The 16,460-nt window shown below is 33.4% G+C and overlaps 1 protein-coding gene and 1 long non-coding RNA gene across 4 annotated transcripts; both read left to right on the forward strand.

The window, feature by feature from the left end:
- Positions 1 to 4,340: 4,340 nt before the first annotated feature.
- On the forward strand, positions 4,341 to 15,685 carry LOC117680533 (uncharacterized). 3 transcript variants are annotated; one of them, XM_034480691.2, is made up of 2 exons: positions 4,341 to 4,482; positions 13,713 to 15,685. In XM_034480691.2, exons 1-2 carry the CDS (start codon positions 4,468 to 4,470, stop codon positions 14,757 to 14,759), a joined length of 1,062 nt encoding a protein of 353 aa, XP_034336582.2. In that variant the 5' UTR covers positions 4,341 to 4,467; the 3' UTR covers positions 14,760 to 15,685. The 3 variants fall into 3 exon arrangements, with proteins under 3 accessions (XP_034336582.2, XP_034336580.2, XP_065941215.1); XM_034480689.2 differs by lacking the exon at positions 4,341 to 4,482 and adding an exon at positions 6,641 to 6,763; XM_066085143.1 differs by lacking the exon at positions 4,341 to 4,482 and adding an exon at positions 13,354 to 13,460.
- Positions 8,267 to 12,451, forward strand: LOC136275571 (uncharacterized). Its single transcript, XR_010714159.1, has 3 exons — positions 8,267 to 9,664; positions 9,745 to 9,848; positions 9,947 to 12,451. It is a non-coding gene; the product is annotated as an uncharacterized lncRNA (long non-coding RNA).
- Positions 15,686 to 16,460: the final 775 nt, after the last annotated feature.

The following is a 16,460-nucleotide window of genomic DNA, read 5'->3' on the forward strand; positions in this document are numbered from 1 at the left end:
GCCTTTAAAGGGAAACAGTTTTGCTTCTCCCATAATAAAAAACAAGCTGAAAATACATGTAGTTGTACCCTGTCCTAGTGACTCAAAGACTTTTTGAAGTACATCCATGGAACTATTATATTTTCCAGCGAGGATAAAGAGTTTGTCCACATGTGCCAACTTTTGGCTGTTCCAGAATTTCATCCTAGTCTGACAATTTTGACAAAAGGAGAATTTTTCCTGTAAGCAGCTTTGGAGCGACAAAGGATCATAAATGTTGTTTAGCCTCGCCGTATGTCAGGCTTCAAGTTGTATCTGGATGGTGAAGGCATCAAAATGTAAATCCAAAGACACCCCAAGGCTCTATTGAACTCAAAGCGTTTACTTTTCCATGTTGAGTGACACCATCTTCTTCCATACATTACGGGGAGGGCACTCATGATTACTGGGTCATTTGAGGCGATTTTGTTAAGATATATAGATTGCCTTCTGTTTTCCGAGCGATATGTTTTATTTAAGGAGATCGGTAAGCTCTTCTGCAGAAGTTATGAAGATACGACTACATCCACAAGGAAATTATGTGTTAAGAATTCTGCTACATAATAACTGACATCTGTCTGTTGAACATATCTTCTAAGAGCGTATGTAATTACGGCAAGTGAAGGTGAATTTTCAAACGCATGAGCTTTCATCCTGTACTCAATTAAGGTGTATTTTGGTCATTGTTTTCATACCACATAATACTCCTGATCCTTCCTGTCAAAGAAACAATGAAACATTCGTTCTATGTCTTGTCTATGTTTGCAGTATTATCTGCAAGTTGTTTGTAAAGTTAGGTCCAGTGGCGGAATATTGTTTCGTTGAACTCAGTTGGGGAGTCATTTGATCTCTAGCCCTATGTGGGGGTATACTTCAAAGACTCTGTCCTTGACAAAAGGTGTTCTCTTTATAATATTCTTATGGAAGATGTCAGCAGTGCGTTCTGCTAACTCTGTTGCTTGGTAGGAGCGCGTCGTCGGAATGGCAATGGTGTCGTCCAAATTCCATCCTCTTCCTCACCATTTCTTTATCCATCACCACAGAGTCTAAGTCATCTATTTCATATTTAGATATTATATTATTGTTAAGCCATTATTAATCACCAAATTAAATACAGGTTTTCCCGTTTTTTGTGATTACGTCAAAGAGCACACGGCGGGTGTGACCGGTCAGCAGAGGATACTTACTCCTCCATAAAACCTGATCCTACTTCCAATTTATGTAAAGGTCCTTGTTTGTTCTGCTCGTGTTTTGTATTTTTTTCGGACTGATGATTTTGAACTCTGTTCGTTATCACCACAGTTTATTTCTATGAAGTGTCTGTCCTCTACCGATAGTCTGATTTCATTCCATTATCATCGTTTTCTTTACAAAAGAGATTGCCACCCAAGTAAGGACCGGCTGCTGCCTATGATCTTGTCATGATGATTGTTAGTATCCAATTGTTTTACAGAGATGATTTTACTGCATGATTCAAGGGAGACCCGGCCCTTTCTTCTCACAAAGGTTTTCTTGCTGTTTATACTTAAGGGAGTCCTAGTTCACTCTGGGTAGACTTCTCCAATGATGACCCAGCCATAATGAAGCCGTTGAGCAAACGGTGTATCTTAGGATCCTATTTTCTTATCCAGCACATCTTGGGTTTCTGCAATATTCTTTCAATGAAAAGACCTATAAGTTAGTCTGGGTCATAGTGGGGCATGATGTTTGCAATATCCTGCAGGTGAGGAAAATACTGTACAATATCTGGTGTCGTAATTTCAGTCACATCGTTCAAAAGATCGGAGCACTCAATCACTAAAGGAAGCTTCAAGGTGTAGCACTTGTCAACGGTTGTCATAAGCCATACTTTGCAGCTGCTTGATGGCATTCCGAACCAGAGGTTATTGTGAACTGCGTTTCCGCTGTATGCATTCATAGTGGTTCTAGCACCCCACGACTGGTAAGCGACCTGTTGCAGAGTTCATTAAGCATGGCATATACTTTGGATTACCTCTCAGGATTCCCAGTTTGGTAGATGTTGAGAGCAAAGTCTTGGCATAGTAACGTCCTTTAAAGGATATTTCGCCCGCAGTTTGCTGTGCACTTGGAACTACAATGAAGGGCATTGAAGTGGTAAAAAAGATTGTTTGAATGAAATATTCTAAATTTTGTATCCAACGTCAATTGTTACATAGGACACGCCCACTTATTTTATAACGAGGCAAACAGTATTCGTAACAATGCTTTCTGAACCGTTCATCTTCTAAACAACACAAGCAGGGCAGACCGAAATGTTGACACAAGCTGAATCCCGATATTTTCTCCGTATATGTTTTCCATGTCCCGCGCATATCCCAGTACCCTCAACAAGCTGCGAAAACAGCAACAAAGCAGAAGATCAAAGAAGACGCTTACCCCTCTAAAACGAAAAACTGAAACATGTGCATATATGTTGTGAAATAAAATTCTTTTTTTGCAATACAGTACATGTAACAGGAAGTTCAAAACACAAAGTTACTCAAATATTCTTATTTTGAACAATATCCTTAAATGTTCTAAACTGCAGCATCTAAAGCAGACCCGAAGTCCTTTCTTCTCATCGGAGGATTTCTTGACAAAAATTCTTTGCAGTTTTGCAACGCATGAGTGCACGACTTGGGGTGTGTAGGGTACAAGACTTTCTACTTGTATTCAGACATCCCGTCCTGTTTTACACCTGTTTTCTCCGTTGTTACGTAACATAGTCTTTGTTTTTGCACCTGTTTCAGTTCTTCAGTGACCAGTATGTGATCAAACATGAAACAAGGGTCGCCCAATGTTGATGCCATCTCAGTGATCAGGTCTATGAACCTTGTGAAAGGTGACAAGGTTACACTTCTTGAATTCTTGTATCTCGTCGCACGGTCCACCCACTAGTTCTGAAGAAACTGGGGTAGTTTTGCTATGATAGTGTTCACGCCTGTAGAGGTGTCAAAGAAGGAATATACGGTTGCATAGTTCGAGTCTTCTCTCAGACACTGTATTTCTGACATGATGTCAACAAGTCATGTGTCTAATGTTTCGAGGAAGTTGAATGCGCTGGAAGGCAGCTAACCTCTTTCTGAACTCAAAAGTAAAATAAAATAGTGAAATAAATGGAATTGTGTTTCGTTGCATTCTAATCATTTTGAAAACAAAGAAAATTCGACTAAAAAAAATTGATATTTTTTCGTATGTATAACATGTATAACGTGCTGGTTTCTCAGATTTAGCAAAAAACATAGTTGGTAATCAATTAACAAATGTTGGGTTTTTTGGTGTGTTATGTAGAATATGATTTATTCTAATTTTCAATATTATTTTTTTTTTTTTTTTGCTTTTTTAAATTATTAGTTTTAGTCATTTTATATAAATTTTTATACCCAAAATGATAAAAAAGATTATATGAGATATACATAAACATACGTAAAATTATATATATATATATATATATATATATATATATATATATATATATATATAATCATGTATATGGCGAATAAACAGTTTTTCCATATGTCTGTGAGTGAATTTTTCAATCCGCCGAAAATGTTCTGCACAGACCAGTAAATATGTTCTCCCGGTATTTTAAACCCTGATCGCGAAAATATGTCCGCGTGAACAAGATTATCATCGGTAAATCGGGAAATAAAATCTTTGCGAATAATTTGAATTTTACCTTTGGATGGTGAATCGTTTATTATTCGTATGTTCCTGGAGACATTAAAAAATGTACAGTAAAATGTAACAGTGAATGACTAACAGCTGCATATAAATCATATTAGTACCATATTTAAGAGTTATTAAACCTTGCTCAAAGCGTACATTAATGTGATTGCTGAGGATTACAAATTGGGGTTTTTTTTTAAAAAACGTTAATCTGTTATGATATTTCTTGCTTTCTATATTTTTTTTCTTTTTTTTTCTTTTTTTTTTTTTGTTGTTGTTTGTTTGTTTTAAATCGAACCTTAATTGTCTAAAAACGAATTGATGAGACAACAGCATGTTGATTTAAACTTATTTTATTGTTATGCATTGTTACAAAAGGGATTCAGGGGTTTCGAAATTAATAACTCAAATACCCTGAAATTAATACATTGCGCATAAACCAACTGCATATTATTGTAGTAGTGTTTATATCTCAACTCCCATGTTACTAGAGGTAGTTTATCAATGATCAGTGTCTTCCTTGCGATACTTTAGGTTATCAAAATCTTTTTAATTAAACGTAATAAGTCTTTAAATACTCGACGACCTACTTTTACCGCTTCAAAATCACGGCCCCCGTGCTACACCGATCACAGCCCCCTTATGTGTGTTTGTACACGGTGACTTAACAATCTTTTTTATCGAGAAAGTCTGAATTTCCGGTTTTTATTAGTATAAATTTTAGACATTCTTAAAGTTTTGTAATAACTCGTGAACTTCGTAATGGGATGATTTAGAGCCATGTTAACAATGAAAGTAAGAAAAGCATTTACTTTTTAAATATTACTTCATATTGATTTATTCTTAAGTATGCTCTTTTTATTATATTTGAACAATAACTGCTATCTTTGCTATAATGGTTGCGATCTAAACAGTTGTTAGCATTACAAGAAAAATACTTATTACATTTTTCTCCTATATGATTGCAAATATAACATAGGCTTGTATCTAATTCTACATTGCATATATTTTTGAATGCAATTTTATTTTATAAAAAAAAACAATATTTAAATCAATATCATCATAATTATTCAGATTTCGAATAATAGAAGATTTAAACTTTCGCGAACTTTTCTACATTTTCAGCTGCATGAATTTAGCTATGAGATCTGACAAGTGTGAATTTGTTTGTGTTTAGTGACGTTTTTTCTGAATACTTGTAATTCTATTAAGCCTAAAACGAGGTACCTTTATCATCATTATTATTTCTGTGATACAGCTGAAATTATCAAAACGAAAGTCCTGGTTTATGCACTATTTAGTCTTTCTATTATTGTTCTTAATTAGAACCTTATCAAACAAAGCCAAAAAAAAAAAAAAGAGAGAGAGAGAAAAGGGCAACCTCTCTAGAAACATTTTTATAATTGTTTATTAATACAAAGCAGGGGTAAGTAATAACATTGTTCACTTCATATTATAACAAGATTATAACAAGAATGTCTGATACACAACGTTACATAATGGAGTTCTGCTGCACAGTTAACTGTGACTAAAAGGTGATTTAAAAATAACACGATCTGTCAATTTGTCAACAATAATCTAAAGCAAAAGAGCAAGTTGTTATTAATTTTATATTAACAAACGAAACTCCGCTCGGAAATATCTCACCTACAAGTACGCAGAGAAGTTCAGCAAATACACGTGTACATTGTAAGTGTACGTGTATGTTTAGAAAAATGTGAGAATTATGCCATGATGACGAATTTCAACACGTATGTACACGAATGAACACACGTGTAGATTGCAAAGTACCAGTAAGGTCAAACTTGTAGGTTATATTTTTTGTTAGCTTATTACTTTAACAAATGTACTGATTTAAAGGCGGTTTTGATATTCTATTATTCTGGTATTCTACATCTTGATTGCGAAAATTTGTCCCCATGAACAGGATTTTCATCGGTCAATCACGAAATAAAAGTTTTGCGAATAATTAAGATTTACCTTTGGACGGTGAATCATTTATTATTCGAATGTTCGTAGAGACATAAAAGTAAATTAGAAGTAATTTAAAGTTAACAGATGCTTAACACCAGATTTAAGATGCATAACCTTGCTCAAAGCGTGAACAAATTTAATGTGATTACTAAGGATTACCATTTGATTTTTTTTTAAAGAAAATGTTAACTTATAAAGGTTTTGGTTTGGGTTATTTTTTAAATAGTAACTAAGTGTCTAAAACTGATTTAATGAGACAACAGCCTGTTGATTTGAACATAATTTAGCGAAATGCATTGTTACAAAGGGATTTAGCACAAGTTATGAAAACTTATTACGCCCTCTCCCTACACGTTTAACGAGTTCAATGACATACGTCACATACGGTTTGTATATATAGTAAAACTTTTGCAATTACTTGTACAGTACATCAAGTGATAACGAACAGCGTTTAAAATCGAATGTCCAAAGAAAAAATACGAAACAGGAGCAGAGCATACACGGGCCTCTACGAATATTAAAGCTACAGGGTCAGTTGTCATGGAGATGTGAGCATCCTCTGCTGACCGGTCACCCCACCGTGTGCTCTTTGTCGTTATCGGGAAAAAACCGAAAAATACATTAAACAATAAGCTGATTAGATATTATTTAAGTGATTACAAATAAATAACACTGAGAAGGAAGGGGCTACTGCTTGCTATGGTAATGTCATGTTGTAAATTTTGAATTTACCGAATGGCAGTAAATAAAACTTACAACATGACAGTAATCTAGAAAAATATATAAAGACACCAAGAAGGAATCCATTTTCTAAAAATACAAATTTTGCCGATATTTTGTTGTAAATAAATTTTACCAGATAAAGTTGGGTTGAAAGTATTCAGTTTCTGTAAATACTTAATTAATACTTCATATGGTTCTTGCAATTAATGTTGCATAAAGCTTAAGTGAATTGTACCACTTAAAACAATCTTTTTCCTCCAGATAGTCTGAATTTCCGGTTTTTATTTCCAATGCATATATCATCCATTGTTCTTAAAGTTTTTGTAACAACTGCCGGAATTACGTAATTGGATGGTTTAGAGCCATGTTATTAATGAAAGTAAGAAAAGCATTTTTTTAATATTTCTTCATATTGATTTGTTCTTAAGTAATGCTTAAAATTTAATTTATATTTAAACAATAAATGCTCTCTTTGTTATTTGTTATAATGGTTGCGATCTACCAGTTGTGGGTACAATACTAATTAAATTTTTCTCTTATGATTGCAAATATTTCATTGACGGTACTGAAAAACTTAGTACTGATAATTACTGATCCTATTTATTTTGCTCTTACTGAGTTGAGAAAATGTACCTGAACTCATTTTACCTCAACTGATAAATTTCTCCAACATCTGACAACATACATGTATCTTAAAATGTTTTAATGAATTGATGCTATAGTTAAAAAGTAGTACACATCTCCAAGTAACTAATTACTAGTATTCCGTATTAATATCAAGTCCTAGCCAACTAAAAGTAGCTAGGTTTTCTTACTTCTCGCACCTGTTGCTAGTAGCCAGTTACTAGTAGCTAAGTTTACCGAAGACAGAATATCTCAAAATTTTAAACATTCAATTTGACTCTGTCAGCCGAATAAGGTAAATATCAGTATATGATTCTATAAATGTTTTAGAGTCATCATCAGTCAGATCTTTGTTTAATTGAAAGTAAGATTTCAAAATGGAAAGAGGAAATTCGGACTGGAATATTTTTAAAAAGTTGCTACTGAAAACTTAATGCTTTGTATTCATTTAGTGCCACTGTCATTCATAAACTGTATTTAATTTTTAACAGAGGTTGTGCCAAAATAATGTACGTCATTTGACACAGATATTTTAAAGTTTTAATATTGCCCCAGTTATAAGTAACTACGTTATGCTGTTGAACTCTTTAATTTTGTCAGTATGCTTATGATGAATTTATTGAAAAATTGTTTAAAAACCTGACTCGATCGTAGTTTTATCATGGACGGGGATACATGGAAATGTAAATATTAAAAAAGATATTCATTAAGGATAAGGTTTATAAATACAGAATGAAAAAATCCCCTTATGATAATGAAAAACCATTTATAGGGTATTGTAGACAATCTATACTTCTATACTACTATATTAAAATAACAGACTCAATTTTTTGGGCTTTAATACCGGTAAATCGGAAGAGTACTTCCTTTTGTTTTACTTATTTTTAACATCATTGGTACTTGAAGATTGCCAATTTGTTTTTATTTTTACTCAATTAAGCTTTGCTAATTAATAATTAGTGAAATTTCCTCAAAATATCCCGGAAATTATCTGGATTTTTTGGATTTTACAATCTAGCGCGTGCGCAATACATTCACGCTAACGGGAACTTTAGTTTATGTTTCCACAATATCATATTTGCATGAATAAACTCAGAAACGATAATAGAAATATGTGTAAATTTTCATTGGAAATTTAATTGCTACATATTCAGTTCATATATATTTTTCATTTCTTATGAGAGAAATTATAAATTAACAAATATCTTGAATATACATATTTACTTAGTATTTACTTTTGTCTTCGTGATGGCAAAATAATATTTGATTTCATGCATAAAATTCACGATATATTTCTTAGGAGAGTGAAATATAATATACAGAATGTTTTATCGTTAAAATGATAAAAATATATTTATATTTATGTCCTACGGACCCGAGTAGAATGCGTTCCATGTATTGTCTCTGTAGCAAAGAAAATACGTGTACGTTGTTGAAAAAGTGTTGAATATTTACATTATTTGGATTAAATTTTTAGATGAAAGGTATTTACAGTCAGTCTCAAAATGGTTTATTATGATTAATTTGACTGTTATTTTCAATACAACTTCATTAATTTTCTCTAAAATCGTTTCGGAGCGATTCTGCAATTTTCTGTTACATTACGGGTATATGAGAGGCATTCTAACTGTCCATGGTGAGGGCCTTTCCTAAGACACAGTTAGATTAGATCTATTCTAACTAGGAAAGTGTAGTGAAATTAATGGCGTTGCTTTGGTATGTAAATGTCAACAATACGGTGTTTCGATGTATTTATTTCGTAAATGTCCGATATGCAAATTGTTAACACGTGCACGCACGAGTCAAAGTCTAGTGTATTATAAAAACTATAAAAACTATATATTTGGGGTGACTTTACATTCGGGATTTTTCTTTTGATCATTTTAATTTTTCAGAAGATCGTATTTTCACTTATGTTCTTCTTCGTTCCACTCAAACGAACATAAATAATTCATAAAATAAAACACAAACACGTATGTTAGGATGTGAAGCGCTCTGAAGTGCAGTTTACTTATTCATGAAATACACAAGTTTTCTTCTCTATCTTCATTTCTACAAAATAAAACAATATTTTAACATAATATTCCAATAAACATCAAAAGCAAGGGCGGGTGGGTGGGAATTAAGTTATCTCCACTGAAAAGAGCCTTCGAATGGCTATATAACTTTCCGCGCTAACATCGGTCAGTTAAAACCCGTGCAATGAATATTTAAATGTCACCTGACAAGGTGACCAACAACTAACCAATATATTACAGGTGTAAATAAACACGAACACGTGTTATTCGAACCTTTAGGCTGTTTAAAATTAATTCTACGTTTAACGTTACCCGCGCGCGTAGGTTTCGTCGAAATTGTCGTTTCGAAAAAACAAACAAATCCGGTTTGGGTTTTCATTTAGCAACTGAATTCTACATCCTGTATGAGATAAAAACATGCTTAAAGACAGCATTGAGGTATTCAGTTTTCACAATTCGAAGAAAATGAGAGTCTATGCCACTATCAAAGTAAAAAAAACCCAACAATAATGGATCAGACAAACACATGATCGAAGTTGGCAGTAAAAATCTTATTTCGAGATTGTTTAATGTCGGTTGTCAAGTCACAGAGCCTGTACCATGCTGAACAAACTTCCGCCCAAAAAGGCAAAAACGAGGTTTGTTGTATATATTTATTTAAGTGTTCCATCAACAACTGAAATGACTACCCATCTTCTTTAACAAAACCTCAAAAGAGGAAGAAACTTATAGGTGATCCAGCTAAAGTGGAAGAACGGAGAGAAGTGGAATACACTTGTAGGTTGGCAGTTATTTCAAGAACCCTGTCTTGAGTTCTTAGAAGTAGGTACAGTGATTCTTACAACAAAACTCTGATATGATAAATTTTAAAATGTGTCATTATGAAAATGTGTGAAATAATGTCATTATTTTGATTTTAGATAATCCGTGAATCACATGTGTTGCGCAACATTTTCCCTGAAAAGAAAAAGTTTTCCCTTCGGTTGCTATGTTGATGTAAATCCATTGGATGTACCACTTCATGTGCTTGCAAATCACTCCACTTCTCGTCCAGTATACATGATGTACACACAGAAAGGATATAAACATAAATTACACAAAAGTATATTCTTTGAAAATGAAAAATTAACATGAATCCTACCATATGTATTACATGACAGTGCTGTATTGATAACTAAATGGGTGACTTTCAATAAATACACACTTGTTTGAAATTTTTGTTTGTTTATTTTTCCTCCCTCCCTCGTAGGTTTTAAATTTTCATGTGACGTTAAACGTAGAATTAATTTTAAACAGCCTTAATAAATATCGCATAGCCCCCTAACTCCGTCACTACCCTAACTCCGTCACTTTCGGGAAACTCCTCGCCGTTTGAAATCAAGTGCGATTATGACGTTATTTTTTGCATGTCAAAAATCTTCAATCAAATGTCAACAATTTACAACGGTTAAATTTAAGAATGTGTTCTAACTTAACAAAATTACATCTTGTTCATTTTATGCAACAATAATTGCGTGAAATCAGCTAACACTTTTTCACGGGTGCACTAAAATAACGATATTTCTGACATGCGGGCCTATTTGATTATTTACGGTGGTCAGTTATTTTAAGAGAGGTCAAGATGAAACATTTCACATGTAATTAATTTTTTATTGAGGTTATTAATACATTTTTTTCAGTCCGCAATAGCGTTTATGCACTACGTTTGATGATAACGTCAAATCGCTCATGCCGTAATATTTGCCTAATACAGGGTTACAGATATATACGGTATGTCGGTATTTAGAATATGCTACATTTATTAAAAATGTAATAAATAATATAATCATTAATATATTCATTATTGATATGATATATTTGAAATATGTAAGGACAGAAATCAAACGGCACCCATACATTCTGAAAAGGTCATTGTGATTGTAGTTACAACGACCCATTTTTTTTTTATTCTGGCGATCATTTCACTTTGATGATATTAAATACAATTTAAATTGTATACAACGATTTTACTTATTAAAACTTGACCTAGATACAAGTTGAGTTTAAACTAAATTGTTAATGTGTTTTCATTCCCTGGCGTATCATAGATCATGTGGGTGACGGAGTTAGGTTCATAAGTTAGGATAGCACGTGTGATAAACGTCGTATTCAGAGGGCTTATTTGAATAATAATAATAAAAAAATATTTGTGTTTATAATTTTATAAACTATATCGTTTCAGGTTATATTTAGTGGCTGCAAATGATAAAAACCGCAAAAAATAATTAACAGAGAAACGCGGAATGTTTTCTGCTTATGGTGACGGAGTTTGGGTACTCGGGGATACATATTAAAAAAACTACATACACGTATATCGTGAAATGTAAAGTAAATCAGGAGGACGGATTGTCAAAAAATTGTCAACAAAAAAATATCCATTAGTCATACTTTATAATTAAGGAATGAATTCAATATTTATTTGTTTGATACGATATAAAATGGTTTGGGGCAGTTTAACTTAGGCTTTATAAACCTCGAAGCGGTTTATAAAGAAGCGTAAACTGTTTCAAACCATTTTATATAATTTAAAACTAATAAACATTGAATTCATTGCTTATAATTTAATTTTTTACTCTTCATTTAGATAAAAACAGTCATTTGACCTTAACGAGGCCGGGTCTAATTTTTTCTGCCCTAGATTTTTTTATGAAATTTTTTACATGAATTTCTACCGATATAATTATTATTTTAAGGAAAAAAATCAGACATTCACCACACCGTTTGTTCAAGGGGTCATCTCTAAGTTTGTTAATCTTTAACATAGGACCCTATGGGATTTTGCTTGAAATGTATCAATTTTGCACATATTTTACATTTAATTCTTTTTAAACTTCTGCCCTAGGGATTTCTTTTTCTGTTCTACAAATTAAAGTTATTGCTTAAAGGCATCAAATGGTCAAATAAAAAAAAACTTTTACCTCCTGGTTTGATCCAGGGGTCTTAGCAAAGTTGTTTTTTTATGCCCAATTTCCCAGTTTGCCAGATAATGGCTATTTTTTTATTTGACAAAGACGGAAATGGTGATCTTTATAGTATTATTACAACATTCAGACATGCACATTTAAGTAATAAATAAATATATAACATCGAATATTAAGGGTCATTAATATAAAATACATGGTTACTGTCTTGAAATATAGAAATTAACCTATATTTAGGCGGGTTAAGAGAACGTGAGGGCTAGGCTTGCTGAACCCTCTTCACGTTTTCAAACCGAGCCAAAATATAGCTTATACTTCGAGACATTTATGCTTATTCCACAATATAATACCGGCATCAATTTTACGCATCAATCGAGCTATTTTCGACAAATTTCGCTGAATATCTGCAGTTGAAACTATCACGCCATGGCGTCAACAAAGCAAAAAGATGACGTCACAATACAAATAAAACGGAGCGTGCGTACTCGTTCTGTACTCGCCCTCGTTAAAATGACGTAAAATTGTACAAAATTAAAACGTAATGTCAGGCGTATTGATACGTTTTTACGTAAGTCTTACTATGACGTAGGCAACATTCTTTAAACGATATAAAATATTTTTTAGCCAATCAGAGAGCGCGTTACAACCAGAATTAAAATATTTATACCGAGCGCAGCGAGAGGCGGGCGAAGCCCGCCTCGCGAAGCGAGGATTTATACCGAGCGCAGCGAGAGGCGGGCGAAGCCCGCCTCGCGAAGCGAGGATTAATGGTAACACGTATATATAAGAAAATCAGTGAAAAATGAAAGTTGAATCAGGGGTACTAAGGCCAAAAAAAATTTCTTCCAGCCCTGGGCGCCGCCATCTTGGCAGCCATTTTGTTTTAAAAAAGTTAGTTCGATCATTGATTGACTGGTACTTATCGATGTTTATTGCCCCTAAACTCGATTTAATAAGTTCCAGTGTTTCAATAGAAGGTAATTTGAATTAAAAGAAATTAAAAAGGAAACCAGATAAGTTTCAATAGTGCTTCAATCAAGAAACACGACTTGTTCTATGTATGTCTTATCAAATTATCAGATGGAAAATAAAAACATTAACGTCAAGGAACTGATCTTTAAGATTCTGAATAAAGTATTCAATTTTATTACATTGGCATTCATATAAATTAAATTGATGAACAATGAAAGAAGAAATAACAAAAAATTCGGAATCACGTAAGTCTCCTCGGCTATTTCCGAAGACGTTTTACGTCTGAAATATGACGTCATAATGTAGACTGAGCACGCGTCTTTTAGTTTAACTTTGACGAATGATTTGAGTTGGCAACCTTCCTCGCGGATCCTACTGTGTGCGTTTTAAATAGATTTATTATACAAAAATCAAACTGCCCAGTGTTAAATCTGCGCTCGGTCCAACGGTCACACCGTTTACATATTAAATATTTTATTTTTGGCCTGTATGCTGTCATAAGGTAAAGGAAAATCCAAATAAATTAGCATAAATTTTAAAGTTTTTTCTTTAATTACATCTTATTTAAAAATGGCGTCACTGAGTAAGTAACCATTTAAAACCTCCAATTTTCTTTGTCAATGTGAAATACATGTCTTTCTCTTGAGTTACAATGTCTGGCACCAATAATATTTTGTCATTTGATGATAAAATGCATTTCAAATTGGTGAATTGCTAGTACATTATTCATATTTATGGTTTCACACATTTTCAGCGCCGTTCCATGATATGCTTACTAGTCTTGCTGACAATAGGACTGCTATCAGTAAAGCTAACTCCCCGTGACAAACTAGAGGAAGTTTGCAATGACAAAATCCCCCTGTCAATTTGTGCGAACAAAACTCAGCACAGACTTGAAGAAAACGCGCTAGAAAATGAAGACAAAAAGCATGTTGTTCGTGAAGCAAAGAGAATTGCCATTTATTATGGAATGGTAATGGTGACGTTTATAAACAAAGCATTTGTTCCTTTTCTTACCAACTGGATGTGTCATACTGACAAAATGGTGAATTACTCCCAGGTGTTGGTTCTAGTCACGGACAAATCAGTTTACAGGGACATTTCCGCCCAATATCCATCACTAACTGTTGTGTACATTAGTGTGTTCGAAGAGATGAACGGCAGACAGAAGTACTGCACTGCAGGCTTCATGCGCATCGGTATATACAGAACCAGGGTCGTCAATTGGCTTCTACAGGAAAATATACCCGTCTTTCTCTTTGAGCTGGATGCATTGTGGGTAAGCAACCCCGTGTCTTTTGTGACAAGCAAGAAAGAATACGACTTGACAATTATACCAACCTACGAGAAATCTTTCGAAGCAGCGATCGGTTTTTACTACATGCGGAACACGACTCGGATGAAGCTGCTCTGGGCGGAGCTCGTGTACCGCCTGGACGCATTGGATACCACGTTTTCATGTTTACACAACGAAGACCTCGTACGATCCAACCACAACGATCAGATTCAGCTGATGGAACTCATTCTAGAACATTACAGAAACATTGTTATCTACTTCCTACCACTGAATAGATTTCTAGATGGGAAGTGGTACAAAAACCCAAACACGGAACAACTGAAAAACGCCTTTATTCTTAACTTCAATTTCATTATTGGGATTCAAGAAAAGATAAAAAGAGCAAAACGTTTTGGACATTGGTTTGTTGCCGACGATCACGTGACATGTGTGAGACCAAGCGTCGAAATGACTTTAAGAAATCAAATAAAGAATAACAATAAGAATTCGGGGTCAATAAAGTGACTGGACATAGCTATGTCGTCACATCTTATGAATAGAAAATAAATTCGTGTAATAACTTTTGATGATTACAATGAATGCATTGATAGTGAAAAACAGTAAAGTCTTTAGAGACTTACAGTGAATAATGTGTACGAAATTGCGGAAATCCTGATGAATTCGCAAGTCTAAATTCTAATTATGCCTTAAAAAATTGAATGTTTTTTAAATAAATGACGAAATCGTGTTTTAAAGTTTATGATAAAGCACGTAACAGTTTTAAATTTATACAAAATTAGTTACTTTCCATACAAGATCGTACTGGACAAACTTAAAGACAACTTTATCATGTAGAATTATGGACCTTATGGGGTTTTTTGCAAAGAGAGGAACGGTACATCAGCAGAAAAATTGGATTTTATCCCGTTCACCATTTAAAATCACGAATTTAATTATTTCATCAGAGTCATCGTCTTAATTTGCTAGAACTTCAGAAGTAGCAGAAGAATTGGGAACATTGAATTTTAAGACATAAATAAAAAATAACCTGATAATTTTCTTAATGCTGTTTTGGGCATGCTTATTCTGTTCAGATTCAATCTTATTTCACCTGTTAATTCCGTGACATCGTTACGTTATTGAGATTCTCAAAGACACCCAGTCTTATAAAAGGACGTCCAATTATGATCCACAATACATGTATCTACACCACTGTATGACTTTGGACTCAAGTAACACAATTATATAGTATTCTAGATAAACACCTGATTTATACAAGAAAGGGTTCGTTTCTTTCCCATACAAACTAGTGGGTTATTTCAAGGCTGAGAATTTAATTATTCAAATACTCCACCATCTACAGGTTTCAAGAGCAGTTCTCAACAAAATCAAACAAAACTACCATCTCATGTTTTAAGATTGCAACAAATTCATATCATTCCTACTTAACTCAAGACATTTTCAAATTTTTTTTAAAGAGATTTTTTTAAAATATATTTTAAAATACGACCGAGAGCCCTTACTACTATAGAGCAATCATCAGAGAATTTTTACACATTTGTATGCTGTCATATGCAACAAATATACCCATACATGTATGAATTGTTTATAAATTTGTCACTCATATTAACATTGATTGTCAATTAATTTAAAATCAAATTCTGCATGTTTTTCTGAAATTCATATGACCAAAGACTTATTTGAATTGTGGTATAGCTGTGGTACAATTTATTGGTTACTATTGTCTAAAACAAAACAAACAAAAGTGTTTATTTAAACAATACATGTACTGGTGGTGTACCTTTATCCAATTAGAGAGAGAGAGAGAGAGAGAGAGGGAGAGAGAGAGAGGGAGAGAGAACGGCAGTCTATATTGTTGTAATATTTAGTAAATAATAAAACATAGGAAGTTAATAAAACTTGACCTTGAACCACTCGTAATATATGTATACATGTATCTGTTCAAACTTTCTAGAGCTCCTTGTAGAAGTGTATTACACTCGAACAAACACTAAGTGTCATCATCAAAGCTACGGAATCAAAACTTCAGGTTGGTTTCACAAACTGCTTGAGTTTAGCCTTCCCAGCTAAGTATCCATTGACGTGTGATGTGGTTTTATCCTTAAGAGTTTATCTATTTCTCAATTGACTCATTGGTGAATGATAAAATACTCAGTCATTAAAATATACTTATGAAATCATAATGACAACGATGTAAATTGCTAC

This window comes from Magallana gigas, chromosome 5 (assembly GCF_963853765.1).
Source record: "Magallana gigas chromosome 5, xbMagGiga1.1, whole genome shotgun sequence".
NCBI classification, from domain to species: domain Eukaryota; kingdom Metazoa; phylum Mollusca; class Bivalvia; order Ostreida; family Ostreidae; genus Magallana; species Magallana gigas.